The sequence below is a fragment of the Rhinolophus ferrumequinum genome, chromosome 10, assembly GCF_004115265.2.
Source record: "Rhinolophus ferrumequinum isolate MPI-CBG mRhiFer1 chromosome 10, mRhiFer1_v1.p, whole genome shotgun sequence".
NCBI classification, from domain to species: Eukaryota; Metazoa; Chordata; class Mammalia; order Chiroptera; family Rhinolophidae; genus Rhinolophus; species Rhinolophus ferrumequinum.
Window position 1 is genome coordinate 23,815,104 of NC_046293.1, and position 23,080 is coordinate 23,838,183.

The following is a 23,080-nucleotide window of genomic DNA, read 5'->3' on the forward strand; positions in this document are numbered from 1 at the left end:
CACATTTCCCAGGGCTCCGGTCATACACATTCATCCACTTGCACCTACACCCACACTGAACCAGAGCACTAAAATACAAGGAAACTTTTATTTTCAATTTTCATCAAGAAATTTGCTGTGGCTTTATGATTTTGGTTCTTGTCTTTTTTTTTTTTTTTTCTTTTTTTCCCCCATTTTATTTCATTCTAGCCGTGGCTGGAGCCGCTGGGTTCCTGGTATTAAAAAGATGCCAACAGAGGTAGCTGTGTCTCGCCCAGGGGCCCGGCCCACTCTGAATACCCCAAAAAAGGAGAAAAGAAAACACAAAATAAACCAACAAAATAAAACAAAAAGGAAGAAGAAATTCAGATCGTTTTCTTCAAGCCTGGCAGAAACCCACAACAGTTTGTGTGTAACAGATGTTACAGTGGGGAAAGCCAGGGCCCAGAAGGCGGCCAGCCCGCCAGCTCCCTGCAGATGGCGCCGGCGCTACTGCTGCACTGTCTCTCCAGCAGGAAGGGCACCACTGCCCCTCACTCCCTTCCCTCCCCCAGTACAGTGGGGGCTGTCCCTTTACAACATGGAAGATGGGCAGAAGGAAGGAGAGGGTCTCTCAGGCCGCCAGGGGAGAAGCTGGGCAAGGGAAAGTGAGGAAGGTCACTGCTCAGCGGTGGAGGTGTTTATCATCAGTCTGGATCTTCACTGCTGCTGGGCTACCTATAGAATAGAGAGAGCCACAGGAGTCAGAATTCCAGACCACAGGAATCCACCAGATCCCAAGGGGACTCACTAGTAAGACAGCCCCATCTGCCCAGTTAGGGACAGAGAGCAAAAGTTACAAGATCCAGAATGGCTCTGCTGGAACAGCAGGCTAGCAGAAAATGGTCCTACCTGCTGTGGAGTAGGGTCAGGTGCTCGGTTTGCCAGGCGGCTGAGAATATTACGCTCTGACATCTGTAGCCTCACAGCAACTGGGGGAATGCGAGCAATAGTAGCTGGGAGTCGAGTAACATCTGCTTTCATGTCACTCAGCAGTTCTTCTAGCTGTTTCAGAACTGCACAGGGAAATAAAAGAGGTGGTGAGCTGTGGTGGTCAAGACAGAGATCCTTTTTGCCATAGTGGATCTGCCCCCCATGACTTCTCAATGACTAAGTGATTGATTGGTGTGCTGGAGTGTTTTAATATTGCCTTTTATCAAAGTCATCTGACCTGGCCTCCACCATGCTCAAATTTCTATTCCTATTCCAGTTCCGCCAGTCCATGATTCTATGCTTTTTAAAGTCACCTAATCCTGTCCTTTGCTCCCACTGTCTCTATTTCTTCAACTTCTTGAGAAGTTATTCTTGTTGTTTCATTTTTTTCACTGTCTTTCCTCACCTTTTGGAGCTGTCTCCCTCTCCTTAGTAACAGCCTTCTTTTCCTCACTTCACCCTCCACCCCCCCACACAATGTTTTAACTTTAATCAGAAACAAAATGTTGAATTTGATTGGATCTTAAAGACACCTGAAGTCACCTCTAAAGTATCCCAGATGACACTATATTATTCTGCTTTGCTTTCCACCTCCAACAACTTGACTATGTTAAGAGTTAAAAGAGGCAACGAATTACTGTCCTTGATTGCCTCTAAGATAATCACTTCCCAAGGAGGAAAGCACCAGATCCTCAGCACATCCTAAGCTCCCAAAGGGGCTCTGAAAAAACATTATGGAAACAAGAAATGTGTGTTGGGGGAGGGGCAGAGGAGGAAGGATGCTGAGTCAGCAGGAGGCAGGGGAGCCACTGGCTACCTTTGTGCAGGACCGCATTGGCAGGTTTGTTTCCTGCCATTGACTCCTTGGACAGGTGCTGATGACTCTCCGCTAAACACTCCACCTCAGCAAAGCGGGTGTTTAGGGCCATGGAAGGGTGAGAGGGGTCCTCTGACATGTTCAGATAAGCTGCACGGCGCAGCTGTTCCTCAATCACCAAGGCTTGTTCTAGGAGCTGGACAAGGGAGAAAGAGGAGATGGGAGTTGGACTGACACTCACTTATTTCTGATGGGCCTCAGAATCTATAAAGAACCTTACGACAGCTCCCCCACATCCAAGCAGTGCAGCATTGCATTGTCCTTTTTCTTTTTTTTTTTTTCACTCCCTTGTGGAGGTCCACATCTTTAAAACTCTTTACCCTTAATTGATTCACTCTTATACAAAAATGATAAACTCAATTTAGAAAATACAGAATGTATAAAGAATTAAAGTCACAATACCACCTCCTAGAGATAACATTCTAAGGTTTTTCTTTGTATATATATTCTACATAATTGAAATTATATATATATGAATATATGTGTTTTCATTCAGTTACATAGTAAGCATCTTCCTTTATTACTGACTGTACTTTATAAGATTCTTAATGGTTGCACAGTAGTCCATCCCAGATATACCTACCTTATCATTTCAACTGTTTTACTCTTTAAAATTATGTTTCTACATCTCCCATTCCTTTCCTTCACCATAGATAATCCTTCTAATATATTGACTGTATGTTTTTTTGTGAAATACTTGAAGACTGAGTATTGTTTCATGTGCACATTTCTAATTTACAGAATAATGTTCAGTACATGTAAAATGCTTTTTTTCCTTTCTCCATACATATCTTTTTAAAGGGTTCATTTATGTTGTTATATCACATGCATTTTGTTGCTTCTAGCTGTTGCTTAGTGCTCCATGATATGAATCCACATTTTACCGATCTGCACTCCCAATGTTGAACAATGGTTGCCTCCAGGCCCCACCACCAAAAATTATACTGCAACAAACTCTTGTACCTGTCACCTGATGGAGCTCTGTAAAAGGTTCTTTGAAATATATTCCAAGAGACAGAATGTTGATTCAGAAGTTATGAGACTTAATTTGCTCAAGTATCCACTGGTTCTTAAAGAGAATGAATCCATTAGGGGTCAGGAAAAAGGACAGTATGAGAATAATGGGCTATTATTTCAACAAGACCTGGCTCCATCAGGGCCTACTAATTTATCCCCAGACCAAGTATGTACTTTTTTTAAATTAAAAAACATTTTAATTACAGTCGACATACAATATTGTATTAGTTTCAGATGTACGATATAGTGATTAGACATTTACATAACTTCCTGAGTGATCATCCTGGTAAGTCTAGTATCTACCTGACACCATGGTAGTTATTACAATATAACTGACTATATATTCCCTATGCTATACTTCACATCCCCGTGACTATTTTTTTTTAATTTATTGGGGTGACCAAGCATCTACTTTCAATCTGTACACCCTGTCTCTTGTACCAACTCCCCCCCAAATTATGAGCTTTCTCCAGGATAAGCCCCTGGCTTGCTGCTGTTCTATTAAAGCATTCTCCCAAGAAATCTCTCCTCTCCTAGCATCAGCCAGCAACTTTATACAAATGATTTGATGCTTTTCAAACCTGCAGCTCAAGCAGTGACTGTTCTGATCCCACTCATGTATGGATGAACACTCTTTGATCCCACTTGTTTATTGTGAAGGGGGTAGTGGGAAGGTTATCTGCGTGAGCTCGTGAGAAACACCAAATGAGTTGCCTAAAATTGAACTTATTCTTTTCTACAAACTGTTTCCTCACTTCCAAGATCTGCCATTGATAATTTAACTTTCTCAGTGACTCGAGCTCAAAACTTGTTATTTTTGGAGTCTCACTCCTTTGCATCTCAGATTTTTTTTTTTTAAGTGTGTTTTTCCAAGACCCATCAGCTCCAAGTCAAGTGGTTGTTTCAATCTAGTTGTGGAGGGTGCAGCTCACAGTGGCCCCCTAGATGTGGGGATCGAACTGGCAAACTTGTTGTTAAGAGAACCGCGCTCTAACCAACTGAGCTAGCGCTCTAACCAACTGAGCTAACCGGCAGCCCCTCCTTTGCATCTCAAATCCAGTAAGTCAGGAGTCAGCAAACTATGACAGGGGCCACATCTGGCCTGCCGCCTGATTTTGTACGGCCCAAGAGCTAAGAATGGTTTTTACATTTTTCAAATGGTTGGGAAAAAGTCAAAATGAGAATAGTTTGTGACACTTCATAAAAATATGAAGTTCAAATTTCAGTGTTGATAAAGTTTTATTGGCACACATTCATACTTACTCATTTATCACCTATAGCTGCTTTCACACTACAACATACTTACTCGTTTATCACCTATAGCTGCTTTCACACTACAACAGAGTTATGTATTTGCAACAGAGACCATTATGTCCCACAAAGCCTGAAATAGTTACTATCTGGCCCTTTAATAGAAAAGGTTAGCTGACCCCTACAATAAATCAATAAATTCTTTGATGCTTTATTTCCTTTACCTTATCCTTTTCATTTTCCACAATTAGCATTATATCCAAGCCCTTACTATCTCATGACTATATGATAGTTCTATAATTTCATGAATGTTCTATTTCTGTTTCCATTTCCCTGGGTCATACCAAAACTCTTCACAAACCTCAAAGGCTACCCATTAACTATAGGGTAAAGTCCAAACTCTGTTATCTGTTGCCAAAAACCTACCTACTGACCTCTAGCCCTTACCTCTCTCTTCAACCTACCTCCCACCATTACCCAAGTGCTTTGGACAACCCAAGTGGGCTAATTTGCTGTTTATAAAAGCTCTGCTACTTAATCCCTTTTGGTTCAAACAACCTTCTGTTTCTACCCAACGATTTCTATTACATTCATCAAAACTTAATTCCAATGCCACCTTCTCCATGAAGCCATTTATGAACTCTTTCCCCCCACTCACCAAGTTCCCTCTGGAGAACTTTCTTATGGATTCAGTAATTTCCCTCCCAATACCCAGAATGGTATTCATTTAAACTGAAAGCTCCTTGAGAACAGGCACCATGCATGTCTGGTCTTTGTATCCTGTGCCACTCATTTTTGGGCACATAATGTTTGAAGGTTTATTAGTGTATATTTCTTACTCCCCCAATTATACTCAGCTTACGAGCCACATGTCTTGTCTTCGTGGTATCCCATTTTGATGGTCTGCACACACGGTGTCCTCAACACACATTTGCTGAATTCCTGAGTAAGACTCCCTGCAGTCCTAGACTTGTTAGCCCTAATGATTCTGAAAACGGAGTTCTACCTTTGCATTTCCTTTTCGCATCCACTCCACCCCTTATCCACACAGGTAACTCTCAGACCCAGATAAAGTACCACCCACTGACAGCCCTACCTCCTTAAAGATCCAGTTCAATCCACCTCTGTATCTTTCCTGAACACTCCAACCTACAGTGTTCCCCGAACACACACTGGACTAGTCTGTGTCATTCATTAGACGCAGTCATCTTCAGCCCTTGAACAGCTGGTTAATTTTCAAGTCTGTATGTCTTGACCTCTAATAATTAAGACCTCTAATAATTAATACTTGGGAGCAAAGGCTTTCATGGAATACAAAAAGTGAAGTACACAGGAGAACACGATAAACAATATGGGAGAATGAACAGATTCCCTCCTTTGCAGTCCCTTCTGCACTGTAAGGGCTGTCACTTCAACACGGTATTCCTCCCCATCCTGCTCACCTTGAACCTTCGGGCTAGAAACTTATTCTTGATCTCTAAGAAATTGCCACGGTTCATTTCACCCTTGAAAGGCTCATTGAGGATGGCATAGCGTGGGTCATTCTGGATGTCCTGCCACCGGGCATAGCCATGGCTATTGGGAAATTGCTCAGGAAAAACAAAACAAGGAAAGTAAGAACCTCAAACTGTGGGACCTTCAGAAACCTTCACCAAGAATCTAAGCCCAGACTCAGGCAAAGGATACTTTATGATGCCAGCCAGCAGCCAGTAGTCATGCCGTCGATGCCAGATCTCGTAAGTCTTCTTGGTAACTGTGGCTGCCCGCTCCTCATTCTGCCAAAGGGAGTGCAACTCTGAAGAGGAATTTAGGGAAGGTTGGGGAGAAAAGACCTGCCGTGAGAATTCAAAAAGCTATTTATTCCTGCCCCTCAGATTCCATCTTAATAGTATGCCTATGGCTTTCTAACACGGAATCCAAGGGAACATGCAAATCAGCCTACCCTCTGGTCATCTAGTAGAGGCGAAGTCTCCGTACTCTAATTTCTGACAACAACTCTAATTTCACCTCAGATCCTTCTAACCCCAGTGGGCCCCTCATTTTCCTACCAGTAAAACCACCATCTGCAATGTTGAACATGAAACGCTGTTTAATATTTTTCTTCTGCTTCTCATCATTCAGGTCCTTGGGGGTCTCTCCATTCTGAAGCATCACCTCTTTTTTCTCTTCTTCTTCTTTCTTCTCTTCTACAGGATATGCAGAAGGAAAATTTCAGCTCCAGACACTGTGGCCCTAACACACAGCACTATATGCTTCAAGATATCATCCACCTCCACCCTTTCCCACACAGGTGTTTCTCAAACCCAGAAAAAGGTGATACCAGCCCAATGACACATAAATGTGGGGACAAATGGGCTGGGATAAAATGGCTATATGGATGTGGATAGGGAGGTTAAGGGTTGGAAGAGGGGGGTGTCCCAGAGATAAAGTCCTTGCTTCTAGTTTTAGAGTCCTTCTAAACCACAATTAGCTTTTCCAAACACCCACCTTTGTCCTCCACCACAATGGGGGTCAGATCTATTGCTGACTTCTCCTCCACCTTCTCCACGTCGGCAACAACTGGGGGGGAAACAGATGGCATTGAGAGTGTATCTAAAGAACAGTGTCTTCCTCTGTTCCACACACTACCGTATTTCCCCGAAAATAAGACTGGTTCTTACATTAATTTTTGCTCCAAAAGACATATTAGGGCTTATTTTCAGGGGATGTCTTATTTTTTCATGTACAACAATCTACATTTACTCACGTACGACCTACGTATATTCATTTATTCATGTACAAAACTCTACATTTATTCAAATACAGTCAAGTCATCATCTTCTGGAACATCGTCACAACTCTCCAAACCCCGAATTCCAGTTTGAATTTCTTGTGACTCCATTTTCTGTAGAACCATTGGCCCCAATCTCTCGTGTCCAGCAACAGAGCTCTCCTTAAATGAGCACTTCTTGTCCATGTAGCGTGCTCGTAGTGCATTGGCAACACAGCTGTGATTTTATCCCCTGAATTCTTCACCCAAGTCATGACCTCTTGCAGGCGAGGCTTCACAAAGTTTCCACGCTAATTTCTTTTCATTCTATTTTTAATGTAGTCATTGATTTCTATGCGCAAATGGTCCCTTAATGGCTTGTTTATTGCAATATCAAGAGTCTGGAGATAGGCAGTTATTCCTGCGGGAATCATTATTTGATCTATTTCTCTGTGCAAGGAAGTTCTTCATGTCTTTATAACACGGTGAGTGCTGGCTGAATCCCAGACCAGCAGACATCTTTGGCCACCTCGCAAAACAAGTGGCAGCATTAAATCAACCTACTTCCTTATAACTTGCTTGCGTGCACCAGGTTTTTTAGGTTTCAAGAACATAAATGCCTCAAACACATTCAACCTTATCGTTCTTGCTCTTAGTGATGATTAGAGGTGGGGCTTTCTTTCCATCCAGACGAATTGCCAAAATACAGGTAACGTGCACTTGCGTAACCAATGGAGGGAATGTAGACTGACGAGGCACCCCTCTGATCAATTGTCCGTTTGAGATCCTTGGCCCATACACACTGCAGTTTCATCCATGGCAATCACGTTGGAGAGCTGGTATTTAGAAAAGTTGATACCATCAACAAAGGACTTGAATGCAAGTGCACGTTTAATAACTTCAGTATTTTCCAGCTTGAACAGTGTTGTCGATCTTAGACACAGTTCATAATCGCTGAAGGAAGCCATCCAACCAGTGTTGTGATGCTTTGAATTCTTCTGGGGATATTTCTAACTGTGGTGCCACTGCAAGGGCAAATGCTTGAATATCAGCCCTGCGCACAACCAAAGCCTTTGCTCTCCTGTCAGCAATCCATTCACAGATGATGTCTTCCAGCTCAGGGAATAATGGCTGCCGACCCGATCCACACTTGCGCTTCTTAGCATTTCCCTCGTCCACCTGTTGACTGAGGATATCGTACTCTGCTCGCCATTTTCGGACCATTCGGAGATCCAACTTCTTCTCTTTGCAGAAAGCCGTAAGATTCTTGCCCCGGGAGTCCTCCACGATTCCTTTCTTGTACTCCACGGAATAGCTCTTTCTTTTTGCACTCATCTTGTCTGGGGGTCAAAATATTATTCCCTTTAAATCTACCATTAAATTAAAAGTGTTAATTGAAGACTTACGAGATAGGAGTGGCAACAAAAATGATGACAATTAAGAATGATGGTCCACGAAAAATTGCAGGCACCAAAATTCAGAAAGCGTTGCTTTATTTCACACGAGTGCATTAAGTACGTCCATTACAACACATGATGTATTGAATTATGAAGATTCATATCAGACACAACCACGTCCGTTCATTATCGAGCGTGCAAGTTATTTGTGTGTTGTGTCTGTACTCCGATTGGTCATTTGGCAATAAGTCTCGAGTTCATCTGTTTACATAGGCGTTTATGTCTCATCCAAAGGTGCCCACTTGGGTATTTACAAATACTTAATTATAATTTATATTATCATTTAAGTATTAATGTCAATATTATTTATATTTAATTATGTATTAATATTATTTTATAATTCAATACATCCGTCGTGTGTTGCAACGGATGTACTAAATGCATCCATCTGGCTGACGATTTTAACTGGGGCTTATTTTTGGGGTAGGGGTTATTTTATGAGCATCCTGAAAAATCATGCTAGGGCTTATTTTATGGTTAGGTCTTATTTTCGGGGAAATACAGTATTTCCAACTGTTACAATCCTAAACTGAAATATTTATGATTAAAGTCTTAAAAGATGTCTTGGGGGGAATCCACAATTTATAATCAAGGGTGCAGTATTCTTCAGTGTGTTACTTCTCCTGACGGCACTACAGCCTGGCTGGAAGTCCAAGAGCAGCTGTAGTTCACACAGGGATATGTAGTGCTTGAAAATGTGGATACCTTTGGGCTCTGTCTCCATAGGTTCCTCTGTTTTCTCCTTCACCTCTGCCTTTTCCACTTTCTCCTCTCCCTCAGGAGGTTCAACAAGGATCTTTTCATCCTCTGAGGCAGGGGCAGGGGGTTGTGTACACTTCAAAGGAAAAAAGACAGAAGTTGAAGCAGACAGGCCAGTACCCAAAAGGAAGAGTGGGTTTATCCGTTTGCCTTTGGTATGGCATCCAGTCACCCCAATCTCTTACCTCAACGGTGGCCTCAGGGGCTGCAGGTTTAACCTCCTTTTCTCCTTCTGCATTCTCTTCTTCTTTGAGGCTATTTTCCTCTATTTTTATTCCATCCTCTGCAACCAATACAAAACAATTAATTAGGAAGAAGATCCTAGATCAGAGAGGTCATGCTTTCTCAGTCTGTCTCCTCTTAAATTGTCCTCTCGTGCCTTTAAGAGCCAGCCCTATACTCAGGACGGCCCTCCTAAACTGAGAGGGAGATTGCTGTGTGTCCTGCCAGACTCCCCTGTTGGAACTGAGCACAGGGGAGCAGAGAGAGCATAGGCCAGGACAAGAAGAGAGGGACAGAAATGACAGTACAGACTTACCAGCAGGTGGGGCAGGTGCAGGAGTATTGGGCTGTGTGTCCCCTGGAGTGGAAGGTGTAGGAGTCTTTGGGGAAGGTGACCCTGGCTGGGACATTTTCTTGTTTTCTTCTACTTCAGCGAGTTCAGGCATACTCCAGCGCCCATTAACATGTTCAAACTCCTGAACCTGTAGCAATGGGACAAGACATTGAAGACCTAATGCCAGCTCAAGGCTCCTTTCCTGTAATCCTCCAGTCTCCCCTAGAAACCCTGAACAATGGAGAGAGGTTGAGTGCTCACCTTCTTGCGAATCAAGGACATGACGCCAATCCTAGTAAGGACATGCTGACGAGACAGGCCTTCTCGGGGTACACCGTCAGCAAAGGTCTCAGCTCCATCTGCTCCCGGCTCACATAAATGCCGCATAAAAAGAGAGACGTAAGCCCTGTAGTGAACAAGGAGAGAAACGAGTTAAAACAGTGATCATGAGAAAGAATCTTCTATCAGATTCTTTCCCACCCCCAAGTTTGACATTATCCCAGGAAATGACTACGGCTCCATCCTGAGATAAAGCCCACTATCGCATTAAAGGCTGGTCTCCAGACCACACGCAGTGCCCCAGGTTCTCTTCCAGAGAAACTAGGAACACAGAGCCCTATTACTAAGAGCTTCAGGGGCGTCGGGTTAGCTCAGTTGGTTAGAGCGTGGTGCCCTTAACAACAAGGTTGCCAGTTCGATCCCCACATGGGCCACTGTGTGCTGCGCCCTCCACAACTAGATTGAAACCACTACTCGACTTAGAGCTGATGGGTCCTGGAAAAACACACTTATGTAAATTAAAAAGAAGTTTAACAAAAAAAAACAAAAGAGCTTCACCTGCCAACTTCAGCAGAGGAAACAGCCCACCAGGGCTAGGACCAGTGCTATGGAATGACCAAAGATTAGTCATTCCAGCTCTCAACTTACTTGAACTCTTTCTCTGATTTGCCTCGCAGATCTCTCACAAGCCACTGGGTGGTAAAAGCATCCTGAGGTGGCATCCCATATCGCATAATTGCATTAAGAAAGGCTTTTCGCTGCCGAGCATTAAAGCCAAGTACCTATGGGAGAGAACCTCGGTGAGAGGGAGCAGGTCTTACACTACCAAAGACCCAACATCAGCACTCACCCACACCTCCTTAGAATCATTTGGCACTTACTTCAATGTTCCCACCAACACGGGCCAACAGAGGAGGCAATGGTTTATCTTTATCATTCCGCAGGCCCTTGCGACTGGGCCTGCGGGGAGCTGCAAGAAGGAAAAAAATGCATGAGTGACCCTGGTAGAGATAGATATTAGACAAAGCAGTAAACAACCAGCAGAAAGGCACAGTCCTCACCTTCTGAACGTTCATCAAAGTCTTCATCACCTTCCTCTGAGGCCACTGAATAATCGGACTGGTTGTCGGACTGGTCGTCCTGCCAATCTGGAGGGAGAGAGGGCAGATGAGCGGGGCCCACTGCTCTAGTGGAACGGCCCATGGGTGGGGGGCGGGGCCGGCCACACACACCTCGGTCCTCCTGGGAGCCATCATTGTAGTTGACCTGTTTACGGATTCTTTTTCCTTTGCCCAGATTTCGGGCCAGATCTTCTTGCTGCTGCTCATAATGGTGCCGCAGCAATTTCTCCCAGTAGTCAGGATCCACACTTTCTTCCTGTTTTATGATTTCCCGTTCTACCTCCTCTTCCTCCTGGGACAGAGGGAGGGCCAGGACTCAGGGGTGCTGAAGTCAGCACCGCCAGCTACCCCTGGTCCTCACAGTTCCCATTCTGCTAGCTCCTTTTCATGACTGGACTCTGAAAAATTTGGTGTGCCTGATTGGTCCTAAGAACTTAAAAGAAATTGAATTGACAGGACATGGCTCCTCATAATTATGTATAGATCAGCAGACAACATAAAGAAAAACATAGGATGGAGCTGTTATCACAAGAGAAGGATGAAGAGAAGTGTGTTTTCTTCTAACCCTTTACTGACACGTACACAGCTGGGAGACAGCAAAACATAGAAGAGAAGTTAGAGCCTTAGCAAGGCAGAATGGAAATGCTTCTGAAAACCTGCAAAAGATTTTCATAAGATAAAATAAAAGCGTCATAAGCACTTCTGTTCTTTATAAACTTCATGAAAGTTTACCAATTATGTACAAAAATAATTATATATTTTACGTCCCCATGTTTATGTTCCTCTGAGAAGTCTTGTTTTATTTTTTTCAGACATTTCAGGACCACTGATTCCAAATCCCTTACATTAGAATTAAACTACTAATTAAGCCTAACATTAGAAACCTAAATGTCCATCATTACGGAACTAATTAAATAAACGTTGGAGGTTGGAAGTAGGTAAAATGGGTGAAGGGGATCAAAAGGTACCAACTTCCAATTATAAATTAAGTCAGTAGTGGGCATGCAATGTACAGTATGGTGACTATAGTTAATATTGTATCGCATATTTGAAAATTGTTGAGAGTAGATCTTAAAAGTTCTCAACAAAAGAAAAAAATTTTGTTAACTATATGGTGATAGATATTAACTAGACTTATTGTGATCTATTTCACAATATATACACAAATATCAAATTATGTTGTATACCTGAAACTATTACGTTATATGCCAATCATACCTCAATTTTTTAAAATAAATGAATTACGGTACTTCCAGAACAAGGATATACAACACAGCCAAAAAAGAGGTGGAGGGCCTCTTCATGTGCTGATTTACATTGTACCTTCAAGATTAAATAGACAATAGCAAGGTAGAGAACATTATGTATAAGAAACTACTTTTGTGGGCTGGCCCGGTGGCTCAGGCGGTTGGAGCTCCGTGCTCCTAACGCCGAAGGCTGCCGGTTCGATTCCCACATGGGCCAGTGGGCTCTCAACCACAAGGTTGCCGGTTCGATTCCTTGACTCCCGCAAGGGATGGTGGGTTCTGCCCCCTGCACCTTGAGCTGAGCTGCCACTGAGCTCTGGATGGCTCAGTTGGTTGGAGCACGTCCTCTTAACCACAGAGGTTGCCAGTTCGACTCCCGCAAGGGATGGTGGGCTGCGCCCCCTGCAACTAACAACAGCAACTGGACTGGAGCTGAACTGCGCCCTCCACAACTACGACTGAAAGGACAACAACTTCACTTGGAAAAAAATCCTGGAAGTACATACTGTTCCCCAATAAAGTCCTGTTCCCCTTCCCCAATAAAAAAAATCTTTAAAAAAAAAAACAACAAACTACTTTTGTGTTCAAAAGGAAACGAAAAAAAGGTGTTTGTGTGTATATTTACATGTGTGTATGGATATATATGTAAGATATGAAAACATCAGTTATCCCTAGCGAGACAAGGGTAGAAAAGAGATACCTTAGTGTCTTTTGAATTTTGAACCATGTGAATTACTATCTATTCAAAAAATAAAATTTAAAAGTATTATAAACAGCAGCTTCAGCCACTAATAAGAGGGCCATTTTTATACCTGTATAATCCTTAGCAGAGGTTATCATTGGAGGGGGGGGGGAAAAGTACCACCCCTCCCTTCCCAATCACTTAGCACATGCTGCCCCAATCACTTCTATGTGCAGTCACTGCCCTGGCAGGAACATGAAGGGCAGGAACCTTCAGGAGGGCAGTTTTGACCAAACCTATAGCCCTATCTCAGACTTCAGCCAGTTACACATAACTGAGGTTGTTAGTAGCATCACCTTCAAGAACAAAGATAATAGGAACGTATCAGGAAAACACAGCAAAAGGGATGGCTCTGAGTTGGAAGAATGAGACAAGATGGTAATGACCACCAGAAACCTACCGTACTTTTTGCCATGTATAATGTGCACTTTTTTGCCCAATTTTGTGACGGAAAAATAAGGATGCGCATTATACATGAGTAGTACTAATTCCATATCTATATAAATATTAAGTTATTTATGCTTATAAGTTAAAAGTGCTAACTCTAGAAATCAATAACGATATCTGTATGCAAAATGATACTAGAATACAATAATCAGTTTGTTGAACTTACGACGAACTTGCAACGACAAGAGTTCTTGGCCTTCTATGATGTGTAAATACCATAAATTTGTTACCGGTATATAAAATTTCTTATACCTTATGTCTCTGCTTGTGTATTGTAATTATTTGTTACATAAAACTTCTTGTACCAAAGTATGTTAAAAAAGAAATGCTAAAATTGCTTTATAATACAAAAAACAAGTACCTAAATATAAGCAAATAAAAATTTGAGTTAAAAAATTAAAACATAAGATTTTTTCCCCCTGAAAATTTAGGCCAAAAGTGTGGGTGTGCATTGTACACGGGACGGCATTACACACAGCAAAGTATGGTATATCAATTCAAAGAACCCTGAGCTTAGTAATTTAAAAGAGCATCAGAGTAGAAAGCAATTTCTTTTTTCATTTTACACCCAACTGTATCATTTGGAGGAAAATATTATTACAGAAGCCACACGTTTATCACTGTTTTAGTATTTTGTTTGTTTTTCATGAAGAAAGACCAACGAAAGGTAAGGAAAAGAAAAAAAGGGAAAACAACAATTCTCAGGTTTTGCAAAGCACAGGGACACAGGCTGACAGATACGTATCTTATTTCCTGCCTTTCCTCCGAAGAGACTTGAAGTAGCAAACGAAAGTTTATTTCTAGGGTTAATAAAATGCATAAGAGAAAATGAGATTCTGATAAAGAGCTAATATAACTGTTTTGCATGTGAAATTTGTGGGTTTCCCGATAGCCACCGCAAAGATGAGAATGTGACTGGTCATATATTATTGTATTTATTTCCAAGGGAAGAGGTGTTAATTCATCAATTACTAACTTGCCTAATTTTCTCCTGTCTCAAATACCATCCTGGTCTCACTTCCAATTTTTCGACCCATCACCCAGCACAGCATTTCCTTGGATTCATACTCACCCCCATTTCTTCTTCCCGTACCACATACTGGGCCACTTTAAATGAGCTCAAATATTCATTCATGCCCTGCAGTTCTGTGTCTTCAGTCTCATCCTGGTTGCGGTCCAGCAGTCGTTCAATGGCCTTATCGTCATAGTGGATAACACTGCTGTCCTCTCCCTCTTTGTTGTCTCCTCCTACAAAGAATCAGGGGTCCATACCCCAAGTCAGCTTCAGCAGCTGCAGGGGAAAAAGCAAATTCCACAGGACCCTAGGTCCAAGTCCTAGGACCCTAGGTATCAAAGATACCCTTTAGAAAGGCCAAACCCCACACCAAAACGAGTTCCTGACAAGCTCACCTCCATCTGTGGCTTCATCCTTGAATAGTTCCTCGGTGCCAAACTTGAGGATGTCATCAAGCTCTTGTTTGGACATAGACCCAGTTTTGGAGCCCAGCCCAGGCCGAACCACTAGATGCGTCAGCATCATCTTCTTCTTTGCCACCTGTGTGATACGCTCCTCCACCGACGCACGGGTCACAAACCGATAAATCATCACCTTCTTATTTTGCCCAATACGGTGAGCTCTACTAAAGGCCTAGAGTTGGGCACAAAACAAAGCCAGAAATTGAAATAACCTTATTCTCCTGTTTCCACTCTTGCCTTGACTTCCACATAATAAGCTAAATCCAGCACAAAGCAGGAGCTGCAGCTTGCCTTCGTATAAAACATGCTTCTGCACCTCTGGCCCCAAACACTACCCTCTATCATGTTATCCAAAATAGGACCATAGCTAGCCCAAATTTTCCGGCTTACAATACAGTAAAAAATATTAAAATGTATATATATATGTATATTATTTTCCCCTGAAACAACTAATACCAGATGGTGGAGCCCTCAATTCCAGTAAGTTACTGTATACCAAGGTTGTTACTTCTGCTCACCTGGATGTCATTATGGGGGTTCCAGTCAGAGTCATAGATAATAACTGTGTCAGCAGTGGCCAGATTGATTCCAAGACCTCCAGCTCGAGTGGAAAGCAAGAAGCAGAACTGTTGAGCACCCGGTGCTAAGAAAGGAACCAAAAACACCATTAGAAGTGTCTCTGAATTCCAATTAATAAATGTAGAAGGAATGTCAGAAATATAAATCCTCACTAGGCAAACGCCATGGGAATAATCACTGGAAGCAAGGTCCACTGATGGACACAAGGTCCACGACATCAGAGTGAAAGTTTAAGAAGAAACAGGATGTTACCATTGTCTCAGCTCTCTCTCAAGATCTTTACCAATGGGAAAAAGAGTAACTTTACAGTGGAGAAACCCAGCCAACACCTGAACAAGTGATCAATGTCAACATCACCCACAATTGGCCATTCACATCATCCTGTCCTTCTCCACCTCCCGACGTATGATGCACTGAAAAGGACACTGCATCGATTCTGTTGCATTCTTGCCCAAAATATCTAACCTCAATCTAATCATGAGAAAACAGACAAACTTAAACTTAAGGATATTCTACAAATAACTGACCAGTAATCGTCAAAAGTATCAAAGTCATAAACAAAAGAAAAGAATGAAGAACTGTCACAGATAGGAAGAGACTCAACAACTTAATGCAATGTGGGGTCTGGAACTAGATCCTAAAATAGGAAAAGGACATTAGAGGAAAAACTGGTGCCATTCAATTAAGATCTATAGTTAACAGAATGACATCAGTGTTAATTTCCTTGTTTTGCTAATTGTACTGTGGCTATATAAATTATTATTAAGAGAAGCTGGGCGAAGGGTATACATGAACTCTCACTACTACTTTTTGCAACTTTTAAGTCCAAAATTATTTTCTAAAAAAGAGGTAGTGGCTACTGAAAACTTGCGATTTGAGCTTGGATAAGACCTGGTCCCTCCCAGCCCCCAAGATACAATGAGGAGGCTTAAATAAAATGCTCTTCTTTCTAGCAAAAAAAAAAAAAAGAAGACTCCAAAGGGAAAAAAAAATCTCCTAGGAAAGTCCAATACATTCTTCCAACCAAGACATTCAAAAGATTTACTCTTCCATATCAACTGACAAAGACCCAAAATAACTATGCAGAAAAGCAGATGCACAAGAACAAGTGACTGGTCCAAAGACACAGTGAATGAGGATGCCTGCCTGGAGCGATGCCACTCCTTCCCTCATACCATTGAAGCGGTCAATGGCCTCCTGACGCATGTTCCCAGTGATTCCACCATCAATACGTTCATATTTATAACCTTCATGTTCCAAGAAATCCTCTAGCAGGTCCAGCATCTTGGTCATCTGGAAAAGGAGCAAGTTTAATTATGGGAAAGTCAGATGACAATCCCTTCCCTCATGTCATCGAGGGCTGTCTAGTGCTGTCCACTAAAGCTCCCATCCCAGTCCACATAATACCTGGGAGAAGATGAGTACACGGTGCCCCCCCTCCTTAAGGTTTTTGAGCATCTTCTGCAGCAGCAATAGTTTCCCAGATGCTCTAATTAGAGCACTGCCATCATACATGCCATTAGGCATCTTAGGCGCTTCCTGAGGAAAGAAGCAAAGAAGAAAAAAACGTTGAAGGAAAGCCGAACAGAGCAGTTCCAACCCGAGGAGAACAAGAGGTGGCACAGTATACCATTGCAGCCACAGGGAAGAGATATGGGTGGTTGCAGCACTTCTTAAGATCCATCACCACATTCAGCAGAGAGACCTGGTTGCCACCACCTCGAGCATTGAGTGCTTCAAAATTTCGAGTAAGGATATACTTGTAGTATTTCCTATATGGGCAAGAGAGAAAGCTAGGTCAGTCTCAAGAATCTTCACACAACTCATAATGCAGTCTCAAGATCTGAGATCTTCCTTCCAACACATGAGTATCCCACTTTGGGACTAAGGAAACCCAACAAGCACCACCACCATCATTTTAAACAAGATAAGGTTAACTACATAAGAACCAAGGGCTGGCTCCAGCTCCCTGGCATCAGGTGTCTTTAGGCCGTGCTTGCTCCTATCATCAGATGCCTTGAAGCAGAGTGTGGGGAGGAATGAAAAATACTTTGCACACTAGCAGATGTCTAACAGTATCTGCAAAAAGGAGTCAATCATCCTGTCCCTCCGACTCACTTCTGCATAGGGCTCAGCTCCACGCGTACAATCAGCTCTGTCTTGGATGGCATGTTCTTGAACACATCAGCCTTGAGCCGCCGCAGCATGTGAGGCCCCAGCATGTCATGCAGCTTTTTAATCTGGTCCTCCTTGGCAATGTCAGCAAACTCCTCCAAGAAGCCTTCCAAGTTGCTTCAGAAAGAGAAAGGAAAACGTTGTTGGAGAGGGAGCAAGGAAGATAGGAAAGTCATATAGGAAACGGGCAACAGGAAGATCAGAAACAGAACTATGAGCCGACTGTGCATAAACACACACTTACTGGAACCTCTCAGGGGTGAGAAAGTTGAGCAGATGAAACAGCTCTTCTAGATTGTTCTGTAACGGAGTCCCAGTCAGTAACAGCTTGTGCTGGAGTGAGTAACCATTTAAGACCCGGAAGAACTGGAGAAGCACATGGGGAGAGGTAAAAGTCAATGAGAAGAGGGCTGCAGTACATCTCTGCAGAACTGAGCGGCTTCACTGCCCAGTGGTAAGTCCACCATCCCCAACTCTCTCTCTCGAGGCATGGCCACCACGAGGTATCAGAGAGGAAGAAAAGCACAGGCTCTTTTCTCCTTCCCTCTACTCCTACGTGTCCTCCTCCTGAGCAGTTGGTACTAAGAACGAACACTGGAGGCCATGATCCCCTCCTTGCCCCTCACCTTAGACTGATTGTTCTTGAGCCGATGGGCTTCATCCACGATGAGGCAGGCCCAGTCGATAGAACCCAAGATGGCCATGTCAATAGTGATCAACTCATAGGATGTCAGCAGCACGTGGAACTTCACAGATGCCTCTTTCTGCACAGACGGCAACCTGGTCACTAATGTTCAACTCCCCTCATGTCAGCAAACCCAAGGGCCTTAAGGGTTTTTCCCCCCTCCCAGCAGTCATCGTTTTGGCTTACCCCAGGGAGCAGGTCACAAGGAGGCAGACTAAGCCCATAACAACAACTCCCCCTCGAGGTGGTCTCCCTCTCACTGAGGTACCTTCATGCGAGAGGCCTTCTTGCCACCACGAATGGCGTTGTCTTCAAAGGAGAACTCATTCTCTCGGATGATGGCCCGGCTGTCTTTGTCACCCACGTAAGTCACCACATACATATCTGGAGCCCACATTTCAAACTCCCGCTCCCAGTTGATGATGGTAGAGAGAGGGGCACTCACTAGGAAGGGGCCTTTGGAATGACCCTTTGAGGAAAAAGAGCAAAAGCAAAGTAGGAGTGAAGGCCCATCCCCCTACAACCCCAGCGCCCACTATCCCTTGCCCCAAGAGATAACTGACTGGTATGTGCACTGCTGCTCCTACCCTCACTTTTCTCTACATATGAAAATGCCTGACCCACTCCTTTCCAGAAAGCCATGCCCACCATTACAGAGAGCTCAAAACCTTACTTCTTCTGTCCAATCTTTCCATACTAATTAATTCCACCCACAGTTCTGCTGATCTCAACACACATTCATCCCCCAGTACTAAGGCTCTATGCACCCACCACTAATTCTACCCATGGCTCCCAATCCCTCAAATCTTTCTGTGTGTGTGTGTGTCTATCTTACTTTCAATTCAAGGTCAGTGATCAATTTTTTCTCCCTTTTTCTCTCTCCTCAGTGTAAGCGACCATGAACACAAAATACCCACACAAGAAACTAACAGACCCAGCTTTCCTACCTCCTTGTAGAGGGAATAGAGGAAGACTGCTGTCTGGACAGTCTTCCCAAGACCCATCTCATCAGCCAAGATGGTGTCCGTGCCCTGAGCCCAGGAGAAGCGCAACCAATTCAAGCCCTCCATTTGATAGGGGTGCAGGGTTCCGCCTGTGGCATCCAGGTACTCTGGCTGTCGCTCGTACTTCACTGTCGGCTAAAAAGGAAGTAAAGGAGTCAAGAGCTGGCAAGGAATTCCCTTCCTTTCATAAGACAGCAGCTGTCTCCTCCTCACACATCTTCACCAGATCCTCCTTGAGAGCACCACAAAAAAATTGTGGGGAAAGGATCCTCACTGGTTTTTGTAACTTTATGTTTGATTTAGGATCCTTCAGGAAGCAAGGCAACTAACCTATCAGGACTGAGGTGTTAGTCTCACAGAACTCTGAGGAAAGACACATCATAGGCTCCCTGGCAATACATTAATAATTGATTGTGCTGGTCAGGGTCTACCAGGTAAAAGATCATATGTTTCGCACCCCCGAGATTCATCTTTTTAACCTTAACCATCCTCATATTATGCGCTCATGTGTGTGTGCGCGCGTGCATACACACATAAACACACACACACAGAGGAACTGAGCCACGAATTATGGGTCAGAAGACCCAGGTTCCAATATAAGTTTCATAAAAGCTTGGTTGTATGACCCTCCCTCCCTAGATAATAATTCCTCAATCATGTAAGATACCACCTCCTATGTTTTTATTTTTCTGATGATGAAAAGAGAAAGTAAGCCTAGTGTTTTCTCTGATGTACAGAGATGTGCACAAGTAGGCAAGCAGACTTCCTGAGGCATTCTCAGCTATGAAGTTATTACTTGTACCACCATTCGAATGTCCTACCCAACAACCTGGGTCCTCCCTCTTCTGCTCCAACTCACATCAACTGTTGGAGTTTCAGGAGGCCTCTCCAACTTCCTCAGCTTCACCTTCTTGAGCTTCTTGCCTGGTCGTCCTTCCTCACCCCTCATTAATTCCCTGAAGAAGACAGACATCACACTGCTGTCTAGGGTTCTTTTCAATGAGAAATGATTCCACTCTTTACCAAAGTCCCTCACCTGTGATTCCAATAGCTCTGCTTAAAAAGGTCATAGTCCTGTATCTCCACGTCCTCACTCTCCCAGGATGCCTGATCATACGGCAAGTCCCTCCACTTGATCAAGTAGTGGACATGGCCCTTCTTGTCCACGCTGCAAGGTCAAGAGAGAAAACCCTGAGCCAGAAGGCCACCCTCCTCTCCGCCTGAGTCAGCCCTGCTCTCAAAAACTGCCAATAACGTATTTTCCAAACCAGAACTCTAGGTCTGCCAAACACCACATGTATTCAGAGCCACTTACTATACCAGTGTTCGGACCAAAAATTATCTCTAATCTAGTCTCTTAGGGCTCAAATACCATGATTCGGTCACTTAATAACAATATACTGAGGGTGTGTCTCTTCCAAGTGTTAAGTTACTGGTGACGTCCATTTTCTTAATCCCTCTGGCAGGAGAATCCCAGTGGATATGCTGCCTACCCCAGTATGTCCAAGACAAGCACACTGTGGCCCAGCTCCACCGGTACCTGTGGTTGAGAATTCGGTGGATCATCATCCACTCAGGTTTTATCCCATAGCGATAGAAACGTTCCTCCATCTCTGCAAATTTAGGGTCCTTGTTCTTTCTCTTTCGGCTCTTCTCTTCATCACCACCAAAGTCCCCTGAAGGTGGCTCATCCATATCATTCTTCCGCTGATAATTTCGGAACATCACTTGACAGTGTAGCTCCAACTGCAAGCAGAAAGAGAAATAAGTCACCAAGGAGTGACAGCTCTGCAGTCACTCCTTGCACCCATGAGACTGTGTTCTCATTACCCTTTTTGTTGTAGCCCCCATATCTCCAGCCTGTCCAGGTTTACCTGCAGTTCAGACACCCAGGAGCAGTGCCAGTAAGACATGCCTTGCCATTTCACAAAGAACTGCCGCTCTGGCCGCCCCTCCAAGGGCTTGGGGGAGGGAGTATTGGGATCAGCATCTGGAGGCCGAGGCACTGGTGTGGGAGATGGTGGCTGACCCCACTTCCAGATTAGGATCTTCTGGACTTTGCCCTTAAGAGCTGGACACTGTGAGAAAAAGAGTCGATCCAACACCAAATCATTACCATGGGGAAGAGATGGTACAGCCCAGAGTCAACCTTATCCGAGGATTGTTAAAATACCATTTCAAGGAACATCTAATCCCAGGACCCTTGTACGGAGAAAATAATAGAATTCCCTCTCCATTTCTGGACTCCATCCAGGACTTGGGTGACACGATCACTCCTACTGCCTTAACAGAGCCAGAAGCTAGACTTCGACAATAAGCCAGAACAAGGAAGCATAGAAAACCCATACACCTGAAGCCCAGAATTCCTCTCTTAAGCAATCTAAAAGCATAATGGCCCTTCTAAGCCATTCTAAACTACCAAGCCCCCGAGGTTGTGTGTCAAGACAGAGATTTATGATCTGCGCTAGAGTAACACTGCTCCAGCCCCCTTAAGAGAGCTGGGGAAGCATCAGCTCATCTGTTCAAAGTTAGTCCTACATTTTTCCAGGACAAAGGTTCCCACGACTACATGAGGAAGGAAAATGCCTGTCTCAGGGCTAAAAGGTCTCCAGTTCTCCGACGACCTCTCCTGCACCTCCGCCTCACAATGCCTACATATGAAAGGGGTAAACCCTTCCCACGTGCCCACCCTGGCTGGGATCAGTCACTCACCGTACAACGGGGACAGAGCCACTCGCCATTGGGAATCTCTGGAAGTGGGGGGTTTAGGCAGTGGATATGGTAGGAAGAAGGACAGGTGTCACAGCAGAGCAGCTCCCCACCATCCTTGCACACCCGACAAAATTCCATATGGTGGTCATCCTCCTCTTCAGGGTCTCCCCCAACCTCTTCCAGGATCTCCTCACCCTCCGAATTGTCGTCTTTAGCCTCCCACTGGATGCCTTCCTTCTCCTGCAGTAAAGGACCACAGAGTCAGATTACTACCACCCCCCACCCCCCAAGTCTGAACCATGCTCCTCACTCCTTTGCATGCTTCCCAAAGCCCACACCAGCTTCTCCTCCCACACAGGCCCAAGAGATTTATTACGCCACCCTACCTCTCGAGGGGCCCCATCAGGCCACAGTGGCCGGATACTCACGCAGTGTGGACAGCTCCACTTGCCCTCAGGAGCCTTCTCCATATCCGGATCCAGGCAGACCATGTGGTAAGCTCGGGGACAGGTATCACACAGGATGATCTCACCGCCTTGCTGGCACACCTCGCAATAGTCCTGGTGGTCTGTCTCATAACCATCCACAGCAGTCACCTCCTCCTCGCCTGGGCAAGGAAGAGGGAAAGCCCAGTTATTAGAAAAAAACTACCTCCCCCCTCCCCCCTCCCCCCTCCCCCTATCTACTTAGGGAGATTCTTCCCCAGTTTCACCCCATTCAGTCACATAGATACAGAAAAGAAACACACCTTTCTTCTTCTTTTTAGTGGTTCGGAGCTTCTTGCGGCTGCGGCTACTACGGCTGGTAGAACCATCCGAAACGGAATAGCTGTTGATACTGGCATCATCGAAGTCAGACTCCACATCTAAGTCGTCATCCTCACTCTGGAAGCACGAACAGGCAGAGAAGATTAGAGGTTCAAAAGGACAAAGGGGTAGACAAGGAATCCCTCTCTAAGGGTACTGGAATCTCAGCAAGGACTGTTGTACACGGAGC

At 44.1% G+C, this 23,080-nt stretch overlaps 1 protein-coding gene and 1 non-coding gene across 11 annotated transcripts in view; both read right to left on the minus strand.

Moving 5' to 3' along the window:
* Positions 1-74: 74 nt before the first annotated feature.
* The window catches only part of CHD4 (chromodomain helicase DNA binding protein 4), a 29,489-nt gene continuing 6,483 nt past the window's right edge, over positions 75-23,080 (minus strand). For 2 of the 10 annotated variants that reach the window (XM_033117177.1, XM_033117174.1), the window contains exons 8-40: positions 22,833-22,968; positions 22,513-22,652; positions 22,085-22,324; positions 21,247-21,450; positions 20,913-21,118; positions 20,409-20,540; positions 20,232-20,328; positions 19,316-19,507; positions 18,637-18,837; positions 18,310-18,447; positions 17,928-18,049; positions 17,627-17,800; positions 17,139-17,280; positions 16,916-17,047; positions 16,684-16,801; positions 15,448-15,572; positions 14,864-15,101; positions 14,526-14,701; positions 11,129-11,309; positions 10,958-11,044; positions 10,778-10,866; positions 10,545-10,678; positions 9,879-10,023; positions 9,600-9,765; positions 9,247-9,344; positions 9,008-9,137; positions 6,584-6,655; positions 6,145-6,282; positions 5,783-5,891; positions 5,539-5,671; positions 1,766-1,964; positions 871-1,034; positions 85-696 (exon numbers count right to left, since the gene is read on the minus strand). In XM_033117177.1, coding sequence (XP_032973068.1) covers positions 679-696; positions 871-1,034; positions 1,766-1,964; positions 5,539-5,671; positions 5,783-5,891; positions 6,145-6,282; positions 6,584-6,655; positions 9,008-9,137; positions 9,247-9,344; positions 9,600-9,765; positions 9,879-10,023; positions 10,545-10,678; positions 10,778-10,866; positions 10,958-11,044; positions 11,129-11,309; positions 14,526-14,701; positions 14,864-15,101; positions 15,448-15,572; positions 16,684-16,801; positions 16,916-17,047; positions 17,139-17,280; positions 17,627-17,800; positions 17,928-18,049; positions 18,310-18,447; positions 18,637-18,837; positions 19,316-19,507; positions 20,232-20,328; positions 20,409-20,540; positions 20,913-21,118; positions 21,247-21,450; positions 22,085-22,324; positions 22,513-22,652; positions 22,833-22,968 — 4,776 coding nt within the window. In that variant the 3' untranslated portion in view covers positions 85-678. Of the gene's footprint in view, positions 697-870; positions 1,035-1,765; positions 1,965-5,538; positions 5,672-5,782; positions 5,892-6,144; positions 6,283-6,583; positions 6,656-9,007; positions 9,138-9,246; positions 9,345-9,599; positions 9,766-9,878; positions 10,024-10,544; positions 10,679-10,777; positions 10,867-10,957; positions 11,310-14,525; positions 14,702-14,863; positions 15,102-15,447; positions 15,573-16,683; positions 16,802-16,915; positions 17,048-17,138; positions 17,281-17,626; positions 17,801-17,927; positions 18,050-18,309; positions 18,448-18,636; positions 18,838-19,315; positions 19,508-20,231; positions 20,329-20,408; positions 20,541-20,912; positions 21,119-21,246; positions 21,451-22,084; positions 22,325-22,512; positions 22,692-22,832; positions 22,969-23,080 lie in introns of all 10 variants that reach the window. The other 8 variants (XM_033117172.1, XM_033117169.1, XM_033117171.1 and 5 more) reach the window with 7 other exon arrangements.
* LOC117029492 (small Cajal body-specific RNA 11) lies at positions 9,426-9,565 on the minus strand. The gene has a single exon (XR_004424231.1). It is a non-coding gene; the product is annotated as a small Cajal body-specific RNA 11 (non-coding RNA).